This window comes from Xenia sp. Carnegie-2017, unplaced genomic scaffold (genome assembly GCF_021976095.1).
Source record: "Xenia sp. Carnegie-2017 unplaced genomic scaffold, XeniaSp_v1 HiC_scaffold_24, whole genome shotgun sequence".
NCBI lineage: Eukaryota > Metazoa > Cnidaria > Anthozoa > Malacalcyonacea > Xeniidae > Xenia > Xenia sp. Carnegie-2017.
Genome location: NW_025813487.1, coordinates 2,740,062 through 2,767,525, shown reverse-complemented (window position 1 = coordinate 2,767,525; position 27,464 = coordinate 2,740,062). Strand labels below are relative to the sequence as shown.

General features: G+C 33.1%; 3 protein-coding genes and 1 long non-coding RNA gene across 6 annotated transcripts in view; 3 read left to right on the top strand and 1 right to left on the bottom strand.

Moving 5' to 3' along the window:
• Positions 1-27,464, top strand: part of LOC124451521 (brefeldin A-inhibited guanine nucleotide-exchange protein 1-like) — a 31,981-nt gene that overhangs the window by 975 nt on the left and 3,542 nt on the right. The gene's annotated exons all lie outside the window — the stretch shown is intronic.
• On the top strand, positions 3,439-14,731 carry LOC124451528. Its single transcript, XM_047002185.1, has 2 exons — positions 3,439-3,449; positions 11,395-14,731. Exon 2 carries the CDS (start codon positions 13,103-13,105, stop codon positions 14,183-14,185), a length of 1,083 nt encoding a protein of 360 aa, XP_046858141.1. The 5' UTR covers positions 3,439-3,449; positions 11,395-13,102; the 3' UTR covers positions 14,186-14,731.
• LOC124451517 lies at positions 7,682-14,731 on the top strand. 3 transcript variants are annotated; one of them, XM_047002178.1, is made up of 3 exons: positions 7,682-8,114; positions 9,451-9,646; positions 9,964-14,731. In XM_047002178.1, the coding sequence occupies exon 3, from the start codon at positions 10,597-10,599 to the stop codon at positions 12,313-12,315; it is 1,719 nt and encodes a 572-aa protein (XP_046858134.1). In that variant the 5' UTR covers positions 7,682-8,114; positions 9,451-9,646; positions 9,964-10,596; the 3' UTR covers positions 12,316-14,731. The 3 variants fall into 3 exon arrangements, with proteins under 3 accessions (XP_046858134.1, XP_046858133.1, XP_046858132.1); XM_047002177.1 differs by having other exon boundaries at positions 9,828-14,731; XM_047002176.1 differs by having other exon boundaries at positions 7,683-8,114; positions 9,930-14,731.
• Positions 23,117-25,573, bottom strand: LOC124451548. Its single transcript, XR_006950508.1, has 3 exons — positions 25,460-25,573; positions 25,268-25,389; positions 23,117-23,522 (listed from the first exon to the last, which is right to left on the bottom strand). It is a non-coding gene; the product is annotated as an uncharacterized LOC124451548 (long non-coding RNA).

Sequence of the window (27,464 nt, the reverse complement as noted above, 5' to 3'; positions counted from 1 at the left end):
GAAAAAATTGTACAGATGCTAGGTAAAGGTCTTGACTGCGAAGTGTAGAGTCCTAGTTCTGAGATGAAGGTGAAGGTCTTGAGATGGAGGTGTTGGTCTTGAGAGAGCTTCAATGCATTTTCATGAAAGTAAAGAGATCTTTTATTGTGCTTCCACTTTACAGATTTGCAAAGTGAGAAACATCGTCGTATGTTGTATTCTATGGAAATGGAGCAGATGGCGGAAAACGCCAAAACACAAATGGAAGACGTCAGTCATATTCAGACGGATTTTGTCACGGCGACACAGATTGGTCACGTGAAGACAATGTTCAAGGTACGAGGGGTGCTGGAGTCTGGAGGATAATGTTTGTGGTGTATGTAAGGATTGATTAACATGCGTTAATTGTGATGTCAACTTATACGCACAGTGCCAAGTACGGGGGGCGTAGATTCCAAAACATGATGACATTCATGTTAATCTTGTTAAAGAAAAGACTTAGATTTTATGTAATGAATGTTTGCGATGACTAAGAGTAAATCTGTTTGATAATCTAATATTTTAGCTGACCAATGAATGATTTGACTGGATTTTCTATTGAGATAATCCACTACTTAAGCTAAATCTGCTTCTTACAACCGGCCCCAGTCCCCATTGTTGACCATTTTGTTTTGTGTGTTTAAGGTTGCATGGAGTCCGTTTCTTGCCGCGTTCAGCGTCAATCTACAAGACAACGACGATCCTTCTGTCGCTTCATTTTGTCTTGATGGAATCCGCTGTGCAATACGAATATCTTGCATATTCAGCATGCCTGTAAGTTGATAAACACACAACATTCTGTTCATTTTAATATATTTGGGTATGAATTAATGACATTATTGTCTCTGCATACCTTTTCATCCCCTGGTGACCCTTTCCCGGACATAAATATATATAAATATATTTAAGGTTAAGATGATACTCAATGTATACAATAAAAACAGATGTTTGTTTACCTTTGAATTAATTGTCTGTTTGTGTACATATATGGATATATCAGGATGCATGTGAATGTGAAATAATCTTTTCTTAAAAGTTTTTCAATGATTACAGTTAGTTATAATGATGTTAGGGAATATGAATGGAGATTCTTTACTATTAAGTTCATTTTTCGATACTCGTAATAACTCTTTTCACATTGTAGTTGGAAAGGGATGCTTTCGTACAAGCGCTGTCCAGGTTCAATTTACTTACTGCGACCAGTGGCACGCATATTCATGAAATGAAAACAAAGAACATCTAGACGATCAAAACACTTCTTAACATCGCTCAAACGGATGGTAATTCCATCGGGAAGTCTTGGCTCAAGAGAATCATCTTGCTATATATTATGGTTGGTGTCTAGTGAAACTGGATGGTGATGCTATCAGTAGGTTTGCATGTATACATTAAACTGCATCTTACATAAGATTTTTATACATCTAACTTGACCATAATTCACTGACCATTCAATATCCCAAGTACCCAAATTTCTAGTACACGAATCCCCTGTTCCCAAATACCAAATTTCTAGTATCCAAATCCCCAGTTTTCAAATCTCAAGTATCGTTATCTCCTGTATACAAATCTCAAAGTGTTTCGATTTTTCTCCTAAGTCGATTTCCTGGAAGGTTTACGTCAAGTCTCGGAAGTTGAGCTTTCCAATCGTACAATGATACGTATGCTTAGTCTGCAGAAGATCGTAGAGATTGCTTATTACAATATGGGTCGTATTCGGCTGCAATGGTCACGAATGTGGGTGTATTGGGAGATCATTTTAACAAGGTTAGCGATTGTTAACGACTAAGATTGTATCTTAAAATCATAGATAATAACATCACGTTGTTGTGATGTACTCAGGTATAGTAACAAGATAATCATTGTCTTCCATGCTCTATCAACTAAACTATCAAATCAACTGTGAACTATGATGATATTTTAAAACACAGTTCTAGTTTCTTTCATATCTCAAGTATAAAAACAAGATAATCAATGCCTTCATCTCCAATGTTCTACCAACTATGGTACTTCTCCGTCTTAGATAATTGATGTGCCATTTTAGTGTGGTTGTAACCCTAATGAAGAAGTTGCGTTCTTCTGTGTCGACTCTTTGCGACAATTATCCATGAAATTCTTCGAAAAAGGCGAATTTCCAAATTTCTGATTTCAAAAGGATTTTCTCCGTCCCTTTGAATACATAGTGAAGAAAAACAGGTAAGTTTATGCAGGAGTCCATTCTGTCAGAAAATGTAAAGTTTCTTGTAGCTTGAAAATATTTCTCTCACTAAAACGAAATTTGTGGCAAACTTTGTAGATTCTTTTCCATGTTGAAATTTTACGAAATATTTTACAAAGGAAGTCTTTCCATCAATCGCTCTGTTTTGTCTGTTATAATTGGACGGATTTGATTAAAATTCTTTCTTCGATATGTTTATTAACTTGGTAACAAGGACTGCAATTTTAAATCTAAGATTTGCTTGAATCAACAACTGGACTTTTCACATTTTAGTTCTTCCACAATTCGTGATATAGTCGTACGATGTGTCACACAAATGGTGCATTCGCAAGCCACAAACATCAAATCTGCTTGAAAAAATGTTTTCTCCGTTTTTCATTTGGCTGTGTCCGATCATGATGAGGAATCGTGGAACTCGCTTTTCAAACAACAGGTTTGTAGTTTAAGGAAGGAGGTTTTTCTTCTAATCTTACTTGTAAATCAAAGCTTTGACAGATTCATTTATCTCACAAGATTATCAGTGTAAAAATTTCACATCCCCCATTTTCTCTTTTAGCCACTATTTTTGAGAAATATTTCTCCATGATCATCGACTCTTTCCAAGATGCTGTCAAGTGTCTCTCGGAATTCGCATGCAATGCAAGTTTCCCGGACACGAGTATGGAAGCAATAAGACTGATACGAAATTGCGCCAAATTTGTTTCTGAAAATCCTGTGGTACGACGATTGCAAATCTACTTTCTTTTCAACTTTGAAATGATTTAAAATTTTGAAAAATCACATCAAAGCTAACCACTTTGGATCAAATCCAACCCAAATCATCTATTTCAATCGCTTTTTCGTGTAGCATTTTCCAATGGCATATGTTTTCTTTTCTTTTACAAACAGATGTTTAAGGACTACGGAGTAGAGAATGCTGGGATATCAGAGCAGGACAGAACCTGGGTGAAGGCTGGTTTCCAGTTCTTTTTGATCTTTCGTGTATCATCAACAGATGTAAACTAGACGTCAGAACAATGTATGGTGGAAATATTGAGTTGTATGTACTGTATACATTAGTATGTATTTTATAATTAGAATGTGAGCTATTTTCCATCCATCAACTAGAGGCCTAACCGTGATGTTTAAAATCATGAAAACATACGGGAACACGTTTCTCCAACATTGGTGGCGTGATGTCTTTAAAGTCGAGTTTCGAATTTTCGACATCATAAATGTACCAGACAGACAGATAGATTGGCAGGAGGTTAGAAAACTGTCATTATTGTGCTCTTATTATATTGCAAGCGTCACTTCCGGCTAAATGGCGCGCTTTGATTGGCTCAGAAACATTTTTGCCGGTCCATTATTCTCCCGTAATCGACCACGGTTCAAAACACGTAGTTTATAATATGTCGTTATTGTGGTCTTATTGTCTATGATTGCCATAAACACACATTATATCGCAAAAAGTCAACTTAAATACACGACTATCCAGTTCCACATGGAATGATATTCATTTCATGTGTTCATGTCTATCCACTTTCATTCCTCATTCACTCATCCATTTCAATTGTGTATCCACTCCATTGAACTAAAATACATGGAACGTTACCTGTAATAGAAAACCGTAGTATTTTTTTGAAACCAAATTTTACACCCAGACACGCGTGTGTAGTTCAATCAATTTTCACTCCGTGAGAGAATCTTGAAACACTAAACACGTGTGTTTGGGTGTAAGATTTGGCTTCAATTATTTGCTTTATGTAGCGTTTCATGTATTTTAGTTCAATGATCCCCTCATATCTTCCTCTATTTCTTATTCACTTCTATCCACTTTTATTCTAGAGTCACTTCATCCTGTATATCTACTCGTAGGCTCTTCATTCTTTATCCATTCCTATCCTCTTGTATTACCTATTCACATACCGATTTCATTTTGTGTAAACGATTTGTACAAGTATGGAAGGTTTGAAACACTCGTTTGTGAAAGTTACCCACCTGTAAAGAATGCTTTTGCCTTTAAATCAGGAGGGAGTAATGTTAAACTGCGAGAAAGTCGTTTCCTTTACATAGAATAAAGTCCGTGTGTAAAGTGTTGTATTTCCTCGTTATAAAATGAGACATCAGCTGAGGATGTTTTGAAATTTGTGATGTCTTGATTGGTTTGAAATATCAGAGTTAATGATTTTGTGAAGTATGAGAGTTTGTGATTGATTTGTTTTGAGGTAAATTAGTAAACAAGAAGTATCAGAGTTTCTTACAGGTTCGACTGTAAATGCTTTGTAATACCATGTCCTGCTTTGCTCGTTCATTCAATACATGTCTTTAGATAACGAGCAGTTAGCGAGGTCTGGTACCAATTTTTTGGAAAATCTCGTCATATCCAATGGCAACATGTTCTCCGAAGACGTCCGGGAAAAGACATGTCAATGAGTAAAGACGATATTTGAATCAACCGTACCTCACGAACTATTGAAATGGAGACCCGCTGACCAACAAGTAATGAGTCTACCCACACCTGATGTCACTCCTGCTTCATCACCACTCAAGGTAAGTTACACTTAGGGCCTGATTATATGGAGGCGAGTTGGCCCGGATAGCGAGCTAGCCCCGATGATTTTAAGGGATTAAAAAGAGCCAAAACGTCAAGGTTTAAAATTACAACTGTTTGCGAAGCGCCACACGTCATTCTGGTTGTAATTGTCAAATTATGGTAAATTGGTTGTTTTAATTTTATATGTTTTGCGTAGTTATTAAATCAGAATATTGTAAAATTGCTTAAGAAGATTTATCTGATAATTAGTATTGAATCGTTTCCATTTGCCAAAATGATTTAACATTTGGTTAATCCCGGCTACCGGGATCATGTATCCGCCCTTTTGTATTTTTTATGTTTTAAAGCCCGACACTAAAATTTTAGACAAACTTTCATAACTATTCTTTTTGTTTTATGTATTAATTACCCTTAAAATTGACGTATATTGTAGATAATGTCACCTGTCGACCTGGAGGATGATATCGTGCCTAAATATCCGGAAGGTAAATAAAAAGTTTGTGAATTCTTTTAAAAGGAAATTTTTTCTCCAATTGTCTCCATATTTATAAGATTGGAAAATATTTCATGGTAAGCTAAAGCTCGCATATTAAAAAAGCTCATTTGAACCAAAAGCTCATATGAAGCAAAAGTTCGCATATTGCAATATAGCTCGTGTGAATCTTTAACTCGTGTGGACCAACAACTTGCATTCTTTGAGTAACAAGTGACAATTTTCCGTAATATTTTTTAGACGAGGACAAACAAGATGGTCAGCAATCGTCAAAAGGTTGGAATGAAACGGAGGAGGAAATGCCTCAAGAAACAGTTGAAGAAACCAAAGAACAAGACAGCATTAGTTTACATAGTACGCCTAGTTTACGATTTGAACCTGTCGAAGAACACGAACCAGGTAATTATGTGTTAGAAATCAATTGAGATTAATAATTTGTTGTCACAGCCTGCTGCCATTTACGTGTTTAATTTACTTTGGTTTATTGGAAAGGCGTAACAAAACGTATAATTGATATATGCGTTTGAAAAACTCAATCTGAAGTTAACAGCGACGTCATGTAACATTTCCTGAAACTGCTTATGTTCTAAAATTTACATTTTTGCAATGTTTGAAACAATAATGTTGTTAATTGTTACTAATAGAACTAATAATGTTACTAATTAGTTCTCCTGTTAACATTTATTTTTCATAAAAAATAGCACTAACTTAGGAAACTCATTTTTGTTTTATTTTTTTGCATTCGTTGCTTATTTTATTTTATTTTAGAGGACCTCTAATAAGATAAATTAGCCCTTTGTTTGGCTTATTCAAAAGTTCGATTTTTACCGACAAATGAAAAAATCGTCTGAGCGTGAATAAGGAAATGTCCAACCAACACCCGAGTGACATTTTTTAATTTTTTCATGTATGTACTTTAACGTTGTAAAATCATCTCATTATTTTAGTTGTGCAGACTAAGAGGATGCTGTTAAATTCATTGATCATTAAGTGTGTCGTTCAATTGGAACTTATCCAAATGATCGACAATGTCGTCTTTTTCCTAAGCACCGGCAAGTGAGAAGATGAAGATACTATGGCTGACTTACAGGTCAGTTGTAATAACAGTCGTTGTAGGCAATACTGAGATAAATCGCTTTGTCGTAATGTTGTTATACCAGAGTTTGACATAACAAAGTTCTTAGCTGAAGCACAGAATATGTAATATACAGAAAAGACACTTGGCATCTTTAGTTGTTAGGAATAAATTTAATCAATGAAAAAGTTTGTGAAAAATAATGTGCCAGGATTGTCACCATTGCACTTGACTGCATACAAGTAAGTTGCTTTTGTTTGATGTGTTAGGACAAGTGGAGTCTTTAGTTGTAAGAAATAGATTTAATCTCGGAAACAATGTCATTGCGTTGTCTCTAAGCCATTACAATTGAATAGCACAAAATAAAGTTGCTACAGAACATTTTTTGTTAGTTAACTCCTAAATTCCTCCCAGGAAAAGCTAGAGGATCCATACTTCAAAGATTTTGTCATTATTGCTTTCCTTATCTATCCACAGTACTTACTCATATCCCATCCTCCAAGTTCCCATGTGTCTTTTCACCAAAATCCTTTATCCCTCCATATGTCTATCTAGGTCATGTATTTATCTTATATAAAGTTCTATATTTCATATTCTTTCTTCTTAGAAACTCATTGCTTATGGTCATTATGTTGGTGATACACCAGACTCCATTGAACCAGAGAGGCGTTTAATTGACAGAATTATCGAGACTATTTGTACTTGCTTTACTGGTATAAATACTGATGTAGACGTTCAAATACAAATTATAAAATGTTTATAAAAGTATACTCAAACTGTTATAGTATTTAATGAGGGAAATGATGTATCTTTGAGGAATTTAAAGAGGGTAATGACATATGTATCCCTATGTTTTTACATTTTTTGTCGAATTTTTTTCTATTTTTTATATTACTTCACCTACACCAGGTATAACATAGAGTTCACAAAAAATATTCTCGTAATATATTGAACTTGCAGGAACGATGTCTCTTTCGAGGGAAAGAGCTATTCTATAAATATAGGTGGAAATATGCTAGGAAGACAATTTGATCTTTTATAAAAACAGGACATTAATTTAATTTTCAAAGCCTTTATCAAACTTTCTATTTTATGAAGTTATTATAAATTACTTACAAAAATCATCACAGAAAAGAGTATCCAACCATGTATCAAAACCGTATGAGGTACATACCCATATTTTTCAAGGAGTTTAATGAAGTTAATCATGTATTGAATCTAAAAGTTTTGTCAAATTTTCGTAGATTCTTTACAATACGACAATAAGAAATTGATGGTCTGTTATGCCGATCGGTGCTTAGTACCTATTACATCATACATCTCTTGATCTTTGACGAAACTTTGTAGTTCTAGAACAAATATTGTATTTTATTTATTGTCCAGTTGGAATCGTTGATTTTTCCTTTTTATGATATTTTTGAAGCGCTCAAAAACGTTGCTACTCAGTTTAATGGATAGCCTTATTCGACCTTCGTGTGACTGATCTCTTCTTTGGTAATTTATCGTAAAAGTTTCTGTAAAAATTATAAATCTGGTGAGAACCATATATGGACAATGAACATGATTATTGTCTACATTTCAGCTGAACCAGTTACAAGTGCGGAAGTGAATCAGAACATCTCGTGATGAGCCCATCCCTTGCATTCGAAGGATGTTTACATTACAATACGATTAAAGACAAAATTGAAGAAATATTTCAATATAAAACTGTGACTCTACGTTGTGGAACGAAATAATAAGTGTGGAAATGAAGAAATAGTCGTTTTGATCATATTTGGTGAGTAAAATTGTAAAAAACGTTGATTTTAAAGACGTATTGTTTAGCTACTCGTTGTATTGTATCAAAGGTTTGACTAAATAGCAGAATACTCGTCCACTTGGATTCATTGACTGTTCATCCACATTTTCAGTAGATACACAGATGATATTATGCCGTATATAAGACGATTCTAACTTCTGAGAAAAGAAAAATCAACGTGAAACGAAACTATAAGATAAATAGTGCTGCATGTATTGGACAATACGATAATATATATTTATGCTTAGTATATCAAATTGCGTTTCATCATATAAACACAAATGATCTGTTTACCTATCAAAACGACTATATTTTAATATTTAAATCAACCACAAACGATTTGCATCAATTATACATTACCACATTGATATGTAATTATAGATTTATAGTGCCATTGTCGCACAACGTAAGCGTTCTGTTGTGGGGGATGCTAAATCAACGATTCTTTTGACGACTAACGTTGGTTCATTACCACGAGTATTAAAATCAAAAATGCGTATCCAATTCGTCTTTTCAAGACTTCAACTCAATGCGTTACCATGCATTAATCAAATGCGTCGATAAATGCGACCATCAAAAATGCGTATTGAAACAACCAGAAACAGCGTTTGCAGCCTCTATATATACTAAACATTCAACAAGATAAAATTACAAAGTTTCCTCTTTGCCACGATTGGAAAGAAGGTCTTCCTCAGCAACTCAATGCTTTAAACTTCCCATGACAAATGCATGTGCGTAATTTAACGTAAATAGTTCCCATTTTACAATGCTCTTACTTCTTTAGTAATGTTCATGCTTACAGAAAGAGAAAGATACTTCACTTGTTTTGATTATTTATGAAAATTTCCTCCCGTATACTATTTTATACTGATAAATTTTACATCGTCCATATTATTATTGATAAATTGATAAAATTTACGACAAGCCAGGTCACGTTGCCAGAAAAACTGTTTGTTGCTCATTTCTTTTGCTGTTTTCAGTTTTTCCAATTTTTATGAGCACAAAATGGCTAAAGCTACAAAGAATTCAACATAATTTATGCATTTTTTTAATGATCCTTTTATTCGTTTAAAAATGACTGACTCAAGTAGTACCAACTATTGTCTGACTATAGCTGCTGATCTTTGGTTTGGAAACTCAAACTGTGATAAAAAATGGCGATTTGGATCGATATTTAGATACATTTTGGCCTATTTTCTATTCTAATAATTTTTCGGAATCATATTGGTAATTTATTATAAAAGTCTATGTCAAAAACATAAATCTGGTGAGAACCATCTATGGACAATGAACATGATCGTTAACTACTTTTCAGCTGTATCCAGTTACTAGGAAGTGAATCAGAATGATCTCGTGATGAGCTCATCCTTCACATTTGAATATACACGTCTACACTGCAATACAATGAAAGACAAAAATGAAGAAATATTTCAATATAAAACTTGAATTTACGTTGTGGAACGAAAGAATAAGTGTTGAAATGTAGAAATAGTCGTTTTGGGTCATATTTGGTAAGTAAAATTCTATAAAACATTGATTTTAAAACATTGTTTAGCTACTCTTTATATTGTATCACAGATTTTACTAACGTTTTATATTTGAACTTTGATATAAGTTTTTCAGTTGGCCGTTGATTTGTTTAATTTTAAATTTTGTAACTTGTTTTTGTACGATTATTTTTTTGGTTTTTAGTTTGAAGTTTAAATAAAGGCTTCACGATTAAAACCAAAGATTCAATCTCCATTAAAAGTAAGTCAGAGTATTTACAGCATTCTATTCTAAATAAATTTCTAGCTTAAAAATGGCTTCAGCACCTAAAAAACTGAAGATTGAGGCAAATGGATCTCGTTTAAGTAAACTTTTGATAAATAAAGGAACCCAAGCCTTAAAAACAACATTGCAATTACATTTTAACAATTTATCATCAAGTTTGATCAATGAACTTAATGATTCTTCTACAATGAACAAATTTACATTACTAAAAAAGAAAAAAGTCATCAATAAAGAGCAATGGGATCTTCTTTATCCATCAACTGGTTCACCAGACATTAAAAATTTTGATATTTCGTTATTGACTGTCTTATTGAGAAATATATGTGGTCTAACAGCGCCACATGGTGGATGGGATAATCTTCCTTCCTCTTCAGATACTTCAATCTCAGCAAATATTGCAAGAATAAAGTTTTATCGAAACAAAGTGTATGGCCACATAACTACAACTAGTGTAGATGACAGTGAGTTTAAGTATTTGTGGCAGGAAATTTCAAAAGCATTGGTTGGTCTGGGTATTCAACAAACTGAAATAGATGAATTAAAGAAAGCTCCCTCAGTCCTGATGAGGCAAACTATATTGAAATGTTAAAAGAATGGTATGAAGAAGAACAACAGTTAATCAAAGTCATAGAAAACCATAAACGAAGTGAAAGTAATAAAAAGTGAAGTAGAGGAAATCAAAGAAAGCATGTCAACAAGAATGAGGTTGCAGAAATTAAACAAGATGGCTACAAAACTGATTGTTGGAGTAAGAGAAATAATACAGCGCAAAATATGCTCTGATGTTAAGAAGCTTGGAAAGTGTAAGTTTAATGGTCTTATAGAAGATCTTAACAAGAAATACCTTGAAGGCACTAGACAGTGGTTATTTGAAAAACTCGACACTTGGTTTGACGATAGAAGTGAAAATGCTTCTAATGTCATGATTTTAATTGCCGGTCCTGGCGTTGGTAAAAGTGTGTTTGCAGCTGAGGTGTGTCGACTATATTCTGAAAAGAAGAAACTTGCTGCTTCTCATTTCTGCAGATATAATAGATCAGATTATAGAAATCCTCGAGTTTTGATAGAGTCATTGGCTAGCGCCATGTGTGATACAATATCAGATTTTAAAAGTAAACTGAATGAAGAATTACAGAGAAACCATTCCAAAGAATCTATCACCGATAAATTCCTTGTTTTATTATATAATCCATTGCATTCATTGGAAGATCATGAACCAATGCTTTTGGTTATTGATGCCTTAGATGAAAGCCAAGTTGATGGCAAAAGTGAATTGTTGGAATTGATTGGAGAAGAGTTTGACCGACTGCCTAAATGGATAAAAATCTTCATCACCAGTCGTCCAGAACTTCCTGTTCAAAAGGAGTTGAAAGACATGAATCCTGTGGAAATAACAACTCGTGATGAAAACAACGAAAAAGACCTGCACAAGTATTTGAGACGTCAGTTGAATGATCGGATGCAGGTATATCACTACGTTCTTCAGTCATTAGTTAAAAAATGTGAGGGGTCATTTCTTTATGCGCATCATGCACAACTAAGCTTGAAAGAAGAGAATATTGAACTTACAAACGAGAATATTGAACAATTGGTCCCTAGTGGGTTAAGCCGTGTTTACACAAAGCAATTTAAAAGAGTAAAAGAATTGTTAACGAAGGAAAGTCCCAGAAATTCTGTTTTCTCAGAAACTACTTTCATGCAATTTCTTGAATTGTTGGCTGCCTGTCGGGAGTTTTTACCATTAACTTTACTTTTTAGCTATTTATGTTTTTCTGGTGACATCAAGTTTGAAGTCCGCAGTAAAATCATTGAACTGTTATCTCAAATTTTGCCAGTTTACGATGATTGTTTAACCGTGTATCACAAATCTCTAATTGACTGGTTGAAATCAGATGGTTATGAACAGCATGAGTTTACAGTTGATCCAACAAATGGTCATAAGTTCTTATGGCATGCTTGTGAGAAAGTGTTTAAACACATCAAGTCGATGAACATTTTTAAAGATCAGATGAACACTGCTATCATTAAATATGCTTTGAAGAGTGGAATCTATCATATGTTAAAATGTGGGGAAAATGTTGACTTAAGCTGGGCAGTAGATGTCAAAGTGTTTTTTGCGAGGTTAATGATTGTGGGAGACATTAACGTTTATACCATTAGGTCTGAATTGTTTGAAATTATTAAGGATCTACAAACTTTCTTGGGAAAAGATGTACTTGAGGAACAACTATTTAAATTGTTAATGATAATAACAAATAACATGGATAAGTTTCGTGATAGCTCATCGTTAGCTAATGGATTAGCTTATTTACAAGTTATTGCAAACAGAATTCATAACAGTAACGAAAGAAGATTATTGGCAAAGGATTTATTGAAACAAGGAAAGTTTTTTGGTTTGAGGATTTAGACTCAACATATTTAACAAACCATCATCATTTGACTGTCTCCTTGCGTGCTAACGTTACATCTCTTTGTGTGTCGTCCAATGAAGAACTTCTTGCTGTAGGATATGAAAATGGTCAAATATCTATTTTGAGCTTCCAGAATTCAAACAACGATGCACTCTAGGCACTGCACTCGATGATTCAAGGTTGGATAAGTGGGATGATGTAGACACATTTATGTCCCTGTATGACAAGTATGACTTTCCAACATTATTTAACTATGGTTTTGTACGTGGAAACATCTGTTGTTGCTCTTTTCACCTACCGGAAATAGACTGGTAACTAGTGATGGATCTACTGAAGTAAAGTTGTGGGACGTTAACAATGGACGTTTGTTATTATGTTTACAGTCAGATGATGTCGTTAATCGTTGCTCTTTCTCAGATTCTGGTTTGTTTATTACAGCAAGATATGATGGAATTTCTTCTAAAGATGTGTTCACTGCATGGAATTCATTAACTTTGCAAAGAATTGATCAACGATGCGTTGTTGATTACCAAAATCTACAATACACAGATAAATATTCAGAGTTCTTTGTTATAGTCATTGGACGGCTTTCGTATGTTTTTCAATTCCCAAAGGCAATCGATATTTTTTCAAAGAGAAAGAAATATTTACCTTTACATTTAATGATAACACACCATTATCGTGATTGTATTTTTTATCATACAAACCAGAATGGAAAGCTTTCTGAAATCATTCAGTTGACAAAATACAACGATCAAGGAGAAATCGTGTTTTGTTTACCACATGTTAGGTGTCCATGTGTTTATAGGAATCTTAAAAGTCCATCCCATCTCGTTTAAGGAATTTTACGTTGTGCCGTATTTTTCCAAGCTTAAAGTTTTCAAAACTGATCATCTTTGGAGACCTTCATTTATCTTTGAGGAATTTGAAATTAAATGTTGTTGTTTTTCACCGGATGGATCTTTTTTTGCTGCTTTCGCTGTTGGTGACCACGTCAACATTCATATTTGGAACATTGAACGTTGCACTATTATTCAAACTGTACCAATGCAACTGAAGAATGCATTAGGATGTTGGTGGTCATATGGTTTACTGTGGATATGGGATGGTTCTGATCATCTTATGAAGATATCAACTTCGTCTGAAAATTTTGTAGAATCTACTCAAGCAAAGCATGTTAACATTGGATTTAAACCTAAGAAAATCTTAACATTTGGTGATGTCTTAGTTTGTACTGACAAAGAAAAGTTTGTTCAAGTTGTTAGAATTACCAAGGGTGAGATACAATACAACAAAAGACTTCCTGTCCATAGTTCAAAAGTTAAAGCAGCAGCTGTATCACCTGATAATTCTGTTATTTTAACTGTAAACAAAACAGAATACACAATATGGAAATGGGAAAATAACAAGAATGAACTTTACTTGAAACCTTGGTATACTGCAGAAATACCCATAACGTCTTTTATTGAAAAATTTGTTCCAAAACAGGTAACTGTGAAAGATCTAGAGTTGAACTGCTGTATAAGTGATAGTAAACAAGCAGTCATAGCATTTTGCCAATACACCAAAATTAGAGGCATTTATGTCATTAATGTTCACGAGAACGGTGATGTGAATGAGATTTTGCATGATGTGAGTGGATATTTATTGGAATCCAACCTAATCGTACACAAATCTTATTGCATTGGAGTGCGTCATATGTCATTGGTTGCTAGAGATTTAAAGAGTGGTGAAGTATGCGCTAAATTTGAGGAAAGACGTTTTGCAGTGTCTCGTATAACTATGCATTCCAATACAGGAACTTTAGCTATTGTTGAGAGTTTAAAGTACAGAATTCAATTTTTAAAACTTAATGTTCCTGAATAAATATATCAACTCAAATTTTAATAGTAAATTCAAAAACCTTTTGAGAAAATTGGACATAGATGTTGATGGTCGTAAGGATGATTGCTTGTTTCCACCTACTATAGTTTTCTACAGAAGAAGTATACTTATTCTGCCAGGCAATCTTTAAAAAATTTTCTATATTTGCCAAAAATAAATTTGGACCAATTTTGCAAAAGATGTTTTAAATTTATCGGTACTATTTCTTGGAATGTCTTACCTCCTGCTATTAAAGAATCTAAAACATTATCTATGTTTTACAATAATCTGAAACGATGTATAATTGCTTTTTATAACACAAATGACTTGTATTTAAAAAGAGCGCTTCTATACTAATTGATCATGAATATTTGTTTATTCCTTTCTAAGATTCTACTTGGAATCTTCATAAATGAATTGTCATTTAAACAGGGCATCCTCAAGATTTGACTACTGCTGTAAGATGCTCTGTCAAACTTATTATTATGTATTGTACCTCTGAACAAATTTCATGTTGATGATTTACTTTTTAATAAAAATGTATGGTTAGATAATTTGGTTATTTTATTTAACAAATAGATAACATTTAACAGTTGTTTATACAGTTATAGATACACGGGTATGAGGTCATTGTGATAAAAACTGAGTGGCCACGAGCCGCCGGGCAAATCAACGTTTGAAAACCGGGTTTTTTCTTTTCTTTTTGCTCAAATGCGTCCAATGCTTCAACTGGGCATTCTTAATTTTTTATTTGCCCATTCAGGGATATATTCAGGTAAATATTCAAATAAATTCTCCGTTCGTTTGTCATTTAAAAACAAGGAATTTTCTGTGACCTCAATTCCGTGTGTCTATCCTGTTATAGATCATAGCTCTCGAGTTTTATGGTCATTAGTTAAAAAATGTGAGAGATCATTTTTGTACGTTTATATGTACAAATGAACTTATAGAAACTAAATGTTATATGCTGTCAACAATTCCCGTTTGTGAAAACATCATCATGATGTCATGCAATAACTGTGGTGAAATCAATTAGAATTTTACGATTTTGACATTAGTTCATTTGAATTGAGGAATTAAATTTTTTTGGATAATATTTTCTTGATTAAAATATTAAAGAATATTAATTCTCACTTTCTGTCTTCAATGGTTAAAATAAAATTTATCATCCTGATGTTGGGGTTGATACAACGTTAAATGTACAGTTTCAATTTGTGACAATTGTAAACATAACAATAAACATTTTACTTACTTATAAATATTAAAGCTCAGCAAAGTTTATTTAAAAGAGCCATTCAATACAAAAATGACGTATAAAAAGGAATATTCAATTAGTAGCGTAACGTTTCGTCTTGGTTCTCAAGACGTCATCAGACAGTATTGAATTACAAGTATAAAGGGATTTATATATATAATAGCTATTTACATAATATTAAATTATATGGTGGGATGAAAAATGTGAAAGTAAAAATGGGATAAGATGGTAGGAAGTGGGATAAGTGGAAATCACGAAAGAAACAAAAACACACACAATCACAAAATATACAGACATGGAGTTTTCTTGTGAATTCCACTTATCCTTTTAGCTTTAATGTTTATAATAAGAATTTGCTTTCCGCCTGGTATATCCCTGGTCACTATTCTGAAGAAACATTTTACTAATGATCTTAAAGATCCTTGTGCTTTAAACACTCCACAGATTTTTCTAGTTCTAAGTTTGGGGCATCTTATGAAAAAGCAGGTACGTATAGCGTACATATTGTTGTCAAGGTTAACATTGTAGTTTTTGAAAATAAACTTGTTTTAAAATCTCGTGATGTCATCTTCATTAATAGTGGCAATATTATAAGTATGATATAACATATATGATAGTAATGTGATGCAGTGGTAATTCATTTAAATACAGGTAAATTATATACAGTAAAATATTGACATGAATTAATGGTGATTGTGTTTTTCAAGGGCTTCTTTAATTCAAAGTTTTAAAATCTTAAGTTTTCAATATTTTCTTATTGTACAAAAGTGAGATAAAAGTATCTGTGAGGGATAACTAAGGACAGAGTAATAACTTTTGGGGGAGGAGGTCAATCTGCCCCTTCCTCACCATTGTATATTGATAATCATGTTACATTGAGTTTTAACTTGGCAAAAATCCAGACACGTGAGGACATACTGTAACCGGAATGATTTAAAAACGTTGACGTAAATCGATGAAATATAATATCTACCCACGCCCTTGCTGCCCTAATCCAATCCACATTTATCATGCGTTATCCTATGGAATTAAATGATGCCTAAAGTCATTCTTTTGATTTTAACTGTGCTATTTTCGAGCAATGTTGCGTTTATGCGATTTATTTTTGCCGTCTTAAATTATCAAAAGAATTATGGAAAGAGGGAGATCATTTTTGATACGGCTCCTTTCAATGTCAAAAATATGTGCTTAAGCATTTTTGCTATTTCATATTTTAAAACGGATGTCAGAAAAAGATCCATTTCATCATCTGTCAACATAAAAGCTTCATTCTTACCTTTGATGACCTTGAAGCAGTAGTTCTTGTCGGATAATTCGACATTTTATAGCCAGCTTATTAATTGGAAAAGCGCATGCTCTGTAAGCAATAATTGGGTATTTGTATCGTTTTCGCAGCTACGTGTGGACACACAAAAACGCATCAAATTTGCATACGTGTTGACGCGTAAAGTCTTGAATCCGGAAAAAATGTTTACAGGTACTAAAGAATACGTGTAGACGGGGCCTTAAATTCACTACCATAAATAATCCCTCGTGGCTTTTGTCATGTTCTAAGACGGTTAGAGCTTAATCACTTGTGTCCTATGGGATTAGGAGACCCTCGCATTAGATAAAATTCACTTTATCTCATCCTCGGGACTCTTAATCTCATAGAACACACGTGATCATGCTATAACCCTTACCACAGTATAGGAATATACAGATGAGTTACTCTTGTCGGAATCTTTGATGATTTTGTCCTCGCACATGTCGTGCCGCGCATGGTGGCCGCCATTATTCCAGCCAGATGATTAAAGTTTTTGACTTTTCCCAAACCTTTAACATGATCCGAAGTTATTTCTTAAGTCAAAATATACTTGAATTCATTATTCAGTATTGACTTATGTAATTTTAATGGTTAGAAACAAGTGAGAAATCCTAATCATCTGGCTAGAATAATGGTCATCACGAGAACGCGTGGTGCACCTGAGTGACCCTTCTGTATAATCATTACTCTGTGCCCAAATCTTTCAATCTTTAGTTGTCAATATATGAGACCACGTCTTGACCACGTTCAACGCGTTTAAATATAAAAATCGTTAGAATCTTACAATGTCGTTATGCAAAGTAACGATGCATGATGTTGTGAAGTAAGTTAGGATTCATAAGACCTTAATCAATTTAGAAACTAGATTTTAATTTTGACCAAATCTTCATTGAATCTTGCAGTTATATCTTGATAAGTTAAGGTCAAGAGAATGCTTTATAGGCGTTCTGACGCCATCAACATCTTCAAGCCCAAATCAATATTAGCACAGAATCATGACTATACAGAAGAGTCACTCAGGTAGCCAACGTGTCCTTACAACGGCCATTATTTCAGCCAGTTGATTAGGGTTTGTTACAGGTTTCCAACCATTAAAATTACATGACATCAATACTTAGTAATGAATTCGAGAATATTTTGACTTTAGAAATGACTTTGGATCATTTTGAAGGTTGGGAAAAAGTCAAAAACCCTAATAAACTGGCTGTAATAATGGCCGTTGTAAGGACACGTTGGCTGCCTGAGTGACCCTTCTGTATAGTCATGATTCTGTGCTAATATACTGTGAGAATGGTTTAAGGCCTTCTCATTAACGTCACCAACATCTTCAAGCCCAAAATTATAATATTAGCGTTATTTAATAGGCTGAATATGTTTAATTAATAAATAATGGCGTAATATCACAGAAAAATAGTCAATTGTTACTAGCATTTCATATATATTAATGTAGGGAGAGCATAGTTCTTTTGTTTGACAACAATATGTATTGTTTTTAAAAATTAGATTTAATAGATATCCCGTAATTTGTTCAAGTAAAAACTGTGAGTTTTAACCCTCTAGAGGCAGTTGATGCTCACAGGCAACAATCAACAAACAAGATGTTTACGAACTTTTGAAAAGACACGGCTCCCAGAGGGTAAAACAATCATGTTGAATAAATACATATAATGACATGCTTAACACTATTTATAAATATACCATTCACTTCAAGCCACATATAAACCACGAGGCGTCATGGAAGGCAGATGTTGTTCATATGAGATGGAACAAGACTTTACACATAAACGACAAGTATAAAGATTTGTGATTGTGCTATACAAAATAAAGTTGTTGCCTTCAACTCTCCTTGATGACAAGTTACCGAAACACGTCTCATTCAATTGCAGATGTATTTAAACGTGTTGATAAAAAATCGAGACCGCCAATATCTGAATGCTACTGAACAAGGACATACCGCACATATTTAAACATTTGAAAGCCACGATGTACAGATATATACCCTCAGTACCACGTCGTAAATGTTGATAGCAGCAGCAAAAAGAAATTTGAAAGAGGAAAACCCTTATGAAATGTGTGACACACGTAGCGACTTGTTTCGATATCATTTATGACAATACATCCTACGGCTGGAAACTTCCAATGTAAGTGACTATCTTGTGAAAATCTCAATTCATTGATGCTACTGATTTTTTGTTTGTTTCTTCAATGTCACACTAGTTATAACTGAATATATGCAATGAATACAAATACACTAAATTTGCTGTCTGTCTCTAATGCACTATGTGGTTGAGTGCATAGAAGTGCAGTTTTCATAGATTAAGGTTTAGACTTGCAATGAACGAGAGCCGTAACTGTTTTTTTGCTCGTTTTTCTACGACTGTCTACTATATTTTTAGTAGTAGAAACTCGGGAAAAACAGAACGCCCTTAAATTCTCTCGTAACATTAACTTAGCAACATATGATTACAAGATTCAATGAATATTTGCACAAAATTAAAGTCTAGTCTATAAATTCATTATCGTCTCATGTATTTTACCCTACAACACCATGCATATTTGCTTTGCATAACGACATTAAAACGCAAAAAGAAGTAGATTCTAATGAATTTTTTGTTCAAATGCATAGAAGGATTACTTATTGTCTTTGTGAAAGGTGAAAAGCTCCTAAGGGGCCAATTACAAGAAAAAATTTTTGTCATGACGTGATTAAAAAATGTTAACAACGGAAACTTAGTCACTTTAACGTTGTAGAAAGAAAGGTGAATTCTGTCTTTTCCCTGACAGATTACTGAAGTATGAGTTGCATGGAATAATCAACTAGTCTTAATTGTAGGCCTCATTATATGAAAGCTTTCAATGTAAAATGCTTTGATAACGATGTTAAGCCTTTGATCGTTTGAAACTTGTTACATCTTTCAAACTTAATCGACTAAAGCTATTCGTGCAATGTTGGTGAATGTTCTACCATTTGGATAGACCAACAGAAAACATATAACAATTTGCTCATTCTTATTATATCTAATTATGAATTTAAAAACGCCAAGTAACGTCATATGTAGATTTCTTTATCATGAAATTTCGCAAAAGTGTTTCATATTTTCTAGCTTATATTTTAGATCCCACATGGATGGAGTTGTGAAAATCCCTTTACCACCTGTGTCATTCACTTCAATTACTCTTACTAGTTTGTCATTACTCATGTGTCATGGTGATTCATGGCCAAAAATGTTCATTTGCAGTTTGGATTCTTTGTGGATGTCAGTTGTTTGTTCATATAATGATGATGGGCCCCATTGTTATATGAACTCACCTAGAGGTGGTCAGCTGACATTCATAGAAGATCAAATCTGCACTAAGCATTCTTTGAGTGATGATATAACTGGGGTGTTGAAGTGATCCCTTTTCCTTCGCTTGAAATTACCATAAGAGTGCATTGTAAACAGTAATCTATCGAAATGGCGATTCATTATACCAGTAGCCCCTTTATTGGTTACGTCGATTACTTTGTGTATGGAATGGTATAAACGTATTGAATGGACATTGCATGACGGAATTTGTACGTGTGAACATTAACATTGAAATGATTGGACTATAATCTATGAAGATGGAACACAAGCGAGAGCAAAAACATGATCTATGTCTTGTGGTTTGTAACTTGAGAAGATAAGTATTAAAATTAACTTATAGCTATGAGTAACTGCATGAGATATTCAAAAATGATCCTGATGGTCTATTTTTTAAAATTGAACTTCAATCATGAAAAACACCCATACTAGCTAAAAAAAGTCAATAAAAGATGTCAATTGCTGTGAGAAAATAGCTGGCTTTCACTCGCTCCTTTTTAATAATTTATTAAGCGTTTATAAACAAAATTGCAATGCTGCAAGTAGTGTTCATTGAATATTTAAGATAAAAATGTTACAATAAAATTTCTACGATATACACTTTAAACTGCGCTGTAAAAAAGTGGAAGAGACCTACTAAGACGCCTGGATCAGACGGACCAGGACAATGCTTGAAAATCAGGTATTAAAGTTTTGTTCTTTTTTAAAATACATAATTTCTGATTTTATTCATTAATTATGATGACATTTATAATGTGTTTTGTTTATAGAGTAGATATGTCTGTAGACGTAATAACTAGACATTGAATAAACAATCAAGTTGGACAGAAGCACGAAGAAACAAGCATCCTTATTGAAAGATTCCCACTTGCGACTTTCGTTATGCATACTATTAATCAGTATAACGCATTTTTAAATTCAACCATTAAAAATTTCCGTAAAACTAAATTTTCACAATTGTCAAATTTTCGCACAAAACACACGAGTGAGAGCCAGCTATTAATGAAGGTCTTAAAAAAGAACATAGAAATTTTGATCGAATGAAATCTAGTAGACATCAAAAATAATTTGTATGCAAGTCTTGACGTCACTTTGGTCATTTCATTTTTCATTGCTATTGGTAGGTGAATGATCAGGTCGAACGTACTGAATGAATTTTTCATATGATTTATGTATGAGCTGCTACTAGTTTTTATTTTTTGTCTATTCATTAAAGTTTTTGTTAACACTCTGCACTCTTTCATTTTTTGTTCTCTAATAAAGTTTTCGTTTCTTTTGTTCAAACACAAAATATTTGCGGTGTCAATAAATAGGACAGTCAGCCCACTTTTTTGTCGCCTTTTTTGTCGTCGCTTTTTTTGTCGCTTTGTGAATTTAAGATACGAACGACGAAGCTACGATCTGACTACGCTGCATGTTAAAGTAGATCATCGGGATCATTGAAAACAACAAAAATATAAAACATCTTAAAACAACAAAAATTTTACTAAATTTTTCTAAATTTTGATCTTTTTATTTATTGGAGGGTTTTTTACCGGATCCACCGGTTTTCCCTCCCATTTCGTTTTGTTTTGGAAAAAAAACAGTGTCCACATTTGGGGCCAAGCAAAGTCATTTGTCATAACATTATTTATTGTAGCTATCATGAATATTCACATTTATTTTTTATTTCTCGGCCTTTGGGTATATTTCCCAAAACACTGCGTTTAATGAATATAATTGCATACATTTTGAAAAAAAATATGTACGCAAGTTTTCTGTTCTGTCAGATCTTCTAAGACAATTTTTTAACCTTCTGCATTAACCGACTCAGCGAGAATAAAAAATGATCTGGAATACCTGATACAGTATGGAAGTGTGATTATGCGTATTTAGTGTGATTTGCAATTTAGTATTTACACCTAAATTAGTTTTCAGTAAATATTTTAATTATGTATTTCCAAACTAGTGTGAAATCATATATTTATTGTGCAACTGTGACGATGTTAGCAAGTCACGTGCCATGTATTATCAGCCAGAGCCTTGATCAGTGGCTGTGAGTAGTGTGACAATCCCCAGCCTCTCATGAAGATCTCAAAATGTTTATCAACTGGAAAGGAGATTTATTTTTTGAATAATAGTTATCCAATTTTTTTGCATTCGGCCCCAGGTGACTTGTGAAATTGTTTGTGTAAAGATCATATTTAATTAAGAATTGATCATATGAAGCTCAGTGGATATTCATGTAAATGTTGGTTTGAGATTAAGTAATGCTTTTATGTTGTTGCATCTTAATCATCTATGATGAATTCCTGTGATGACTTTATAATCTCATGACATCATTGACACGGTATGATTGCATGACTTGTAGAAATGTAAAATTATTGTGAAAGACGACAACCTGTTAGCAATTTAGTATTTCCACCAAAAATAGTTTTCAGTGAAAATTTTGATGATGGCATTTCTAAATTTTTGTGAAATCTTATTTATGACGCAAATGTGAAGATGTTAGCAAGTCACGTGACATGTATTATTAGCCAGAGACTTTGAACAGTGACTGTGGGGAGTGTGACAATCCCTATCTTTTGACGGAGATTTATCCTATTGATAAGAGTTATACACCTTTCGTGCAACCGGCCCCTGGTGGATTGTGCAATTGATTACATTAATATATAAGATCGTATTTAAGTAAGAATTCATCATATGAAGCTCAGTTGATATAACTTGTGAATTTTGATTTGAGATCAATTAATCCTTTTATGTTATTGTATCTTAATCATCCATGATGAATTCTTGTGATGACGTTATAATCTTATGACATGGTATAATTGCACGTTAAGTTTTGAAACTATAACAAACGTTTAATTTATGCACGCAGCACGGTCAATTGAAAACGTGCAATGCACGAGATAGTTAGTAAATGTTTGTTTTAACGTCAGACGACAAAATAAGAAGTATATTTCTTGCCACAAAATTTATATACGCGCACTCCAAGTATATATACAGCTCAGTGCCATAAAGAAAAGTAAAAATCAATGGAAAAGATACCATTTAAAGAGGTACATAAATTGCTCAATAAATTTCATAAAACCAATAACATATTTTAAGATATATATTTCCTTAATTTTTTTGTTATATATGAAAATCTAAATAAATGAAAAAATATCCATTCCAACCAGTCAAGATATAGAAATTCGTAATCATGGAAAAGATTATACATTATTTTATTCACACATGTGTTGAATTCCATCGGACAGAACACGATTTGCCAAACCCAAAACACCCAGAACCAGAAGGACAACAACTCCCGTCAAAACAACAAATTCCATTCAACCAAGGACAACAACGGTAATTTTCAAAATCGATCTCAAAACTATGAACTGGACAACACTTTGTACCATCCGGACACCATTGTGGCACTCCATGAATTTTTCCACAAATTACACGATTTACATTCTAGAAGAAATTTGATTAATTATTTGAGTACATTATTTAAGTCATTTTTGATATAATGACATTTCTTACATTTATAAATATTTCTATTTAGAACTAAGAATACTCAAAAAGAACATTTTTACTCTTATTGATATTTCAATAATGAAAAACTGTGTGTTCGATACTAAAGTCTTCTTTTTTTCCAAATGTTTTGAGCACATTATTTAAGTCGTTTTACAATTATTATGCGTGGCATATTTTACATTTAAAAATAATACACTTTGAGATATTCTCAACTGTGATTGGTAGATTGCTGTGCGTTTTTTGGTAATTACCAATTTACCATATGAAAATGTATAATTGAACTGTAAAGCTTTGAAAACATTCTTTAAAGAGAGGATTTAAAAATATCTCTCGTATGCATGTTTATGTGAACTTGTTCTAGAAATTACACCATTGCCTTTACTAATGATTTCTATTTCAAACTGAAAAATATTTTAGCTGTCTATATTTTTTCTTCTATTAACATTGTGATAATTAAAACTTGTTTGTTTGACATTAAAACTTATCTTTTCTTAAAATGTGTGTCCGAGAACATGGTTTAAAGGTTTGATTCCAACTTACAAGCTCTATATTAGTAACAAATATAACAATTTTCAAAATAACTAGTTACATTGGAGGCGTACGGAGGCTTCAATCTCTGGCTAGAGGTGTGTTGTACTTACCCAAAATGTTACGTATTTAAGTAGTATTTTATGTCGAAATTTAAAGTCTAACGACAATTGGTCAAGTAAAGTTACATTCTTTCAAGTCCGTGGCTAAGGATATTAAAGTGGTTTGTTTTTTAGCTGCAAACACCAAAGACACAAGATTGAGAAAATCCAAGGAGTCTGGGGTTGAACCCTGGGGCAACTTTAATCTCCTGAAAATCGTCATTCACTGTATTTTGAGTACACTTTTTAATAAAACAAGAAATAAAAGTAAAAAAAGTGAAAATGATCGATAGAAGGCTTTTTGTACAAAGTGAAAATAACACGAAAACACCTTTTCAAATGTCTTTAATTTACCTGCCCTAAAAGCACCTACTTATCAACCTTAGAGGGAGTGACACCCACCCCAAAGTCCCCAGCAATAGTCCCATGATCGATAAACCTTTGACCTTATACTTTATTACACTGATTGGTTAACGTCTTGATTTAGCATCTCTATTTCTGAATGACATGTTGTTTGTAGTAGAATATCAAACGTTCGGGCTCATCATTGTAAGAAAGTCATTGTTGAAAAGAACAACTTTTGTCTATAACGCTTTAGCGGAAACATTATTAGTAAATATCACAACTTTTACCGTTTTGAACCGCCTGGGAATACAAAGGTTTATCAGAACCCAAACGTTTGTCTACTTTTCATTAAATTTCTTATGACTTGTTTATGATTATATGACAGAAAAAAAGACGTAGCAAGTAAAATATAAAGGTTTAGCTCTCTGACGCTGATTATCAAAATGCGTTTACTTTTTATTATAAGTTGTGTTTGTGTTAGGAAACCAGAATTATTAAGCCAGTGGAGTGAAGTCAGTGCAACAAAACCAAAAAGCAGAACATCAAATTCTTAAATAATTTTTGTGATCGACTGAGAAAATTTCTCTTGCTCTATAGAATAATTTTGATTGCTTTCATGTGACTCACGTTGGTTAATTCATGGTTATGGACTTTGCCCCACTCCTTATTATTAAATGTTTATATTTGATAAATATTAAGACGACCAACCTCTTTGTACGTATTTTCCAATAATGATTTCGTCGGTCTTTCCTTCATTTGCTTGTATCTCTCCATTTTGACCAAATCAATAAAAACCAGTAAACACAACAGTATGTAAGCTCTTTTCATAGCTAAAACAAAATGATCAAATGTATTTCTTTTTTTACATATTACATTTTGTAGCAATAATGTTGAAATTACCTTTTCTTGTACTTCTTTTTTGTAACAAGTAAAAATGCAACAAAATAAATTAGCAATAATTCTGTTTTCTTCTTATATCGATCTACTTTGAGGCTGTGGTGACGTGTGCAATGAAGTGTTTATTGTGAGATCGTATTTAAGTAAGAATTGATCCCACGAAAATCAAACGATATTCATGTGAATTTTGGTTTGAGATCAATTAATATTTTTATGTTGTTGTATCTTAGTCATCCATGATGATTTCTTGTGATGATGTTATAATCTCATGATATTGTATGATTACATGACTGGAACAATGTCATATGGTAAAGTAAAACTAGCCCTTGTCCTTTTCTGTAGCTAATGCGATAATACCTGCAAATTTAGGAGTTTGGAAGTGTAAGAACAACCTTAGTTAAAGACATTAGTAAAAAGTCTTTTGGTTATTCAATAAATAAAGCACTTGGAAAAATACATATAAAATTTTGTAAATAGATTTACCACACCGTGTACATGCGACAGATGTCAATTTTGTAAATAGGTTTACCACACCGTGTACATGCGACAGATGTCAATTTTTTATATAGGTTTACCACACCGTGTACATGCGACAGATGTCAATTTTTATATAGGTTTACACACCGTGTACATGCGACAGATGTCAATTTTGTAAATAGGTTTACCACACCGTGTACATGCGACAGATGTCAATTTTGTAAATAGGTTTACCACAGTGTACATGCGACAGATGTCAATTTGTAAATAGGTTTACCACACTGTGTACATCGACAGAAACGTTTGTCTTTTCACATTATTGTTAATGAATAAAGATATAAAGATGTTTTCGTGTTTGCACTGCCTTATGCAAACCTTGGAGAGGTTTGTGAGAACCTCGAACACGTGCAACCCTCGACCTTTGGTCTCGGGCTTGCACTGATCATCTCTTATGTTCTCCCAAAGGTCTCCTCGGTTTGCATAATCCTGTGCAAACACAGTAAACATCTTTTATTTCTTAATTGAAACATTGAAACGTTTTTTAACAACGTGCAATGCACGAGATAGTTTGTAAATGTTTGTTTTGACGTCAAACTCAAACTAAGATTTTAGGGATAATAATGTAGCACAGTTCTCATGCTTTGGATCAAAATTTTTAAAAAGAATTACATAATATATAATATAAATATATTTATTTTTCAAGTGTTTTTATCAGAAATCACCCGTAACTTATTAACTAAATGTATGGAATTAAAGTGCTTTTACATGCTTAAACTGCCAAATTTGTCGGTGTTAAAAATAACCAGAAATTTTCTATTATAGCTGTGTGCCGTCGTTTTTTTATATATTCACGCTTCCATGAGCGAAACTAGAACGTTTATTTGGGGGGGGGTATATATTCATATGTTCACCTCTGCCCTGCTGATTTCTTTTGTTTGCGATGTTAATTTCAACAGAAGTCAGCAGGGCAGAGCTGAATATATGAATATTTACCCCCCCTCCCCCAATTACGTTCTAGTTTTGCTCCTGACGCTATGAGTATGTTATTTGAGAACTTAAATGTCATTGTTAAGAAATTTTCGTAAAAACAAGAAAATTGATTTTATTTTTATGCCTTACTACAATACAACATATCTACATGCACTTTATCATTTAAATAAAGCAAACATGTTGGAACATTTAGACAAAAAATACATTTAATTGAGTAATTGTATATCATTTATGATTAAGTTGAAAACTGCAAAAACCATTCATTTTATTGTGAATTTGCATTCTGAAATGAATGACTTAAGTATAAAACCTACGATGTTCACTTTTGATTTTATTCTAATATCTTGTGTTATATTTACATACTACGAGGCTGTTGCTTAAAGCAAGATCAATCAATGGCTTAGTCATCCTACTAGTTATGGTATTGCATAATGTATTGTGAATTTCAGACGATTTTCTTGTTTAAAAATCACTTCTTTTAACACTCGCAGCGAGTGCACATAGAAAACGGACAAACCATGAGTCTGATTCTGATGGCCAG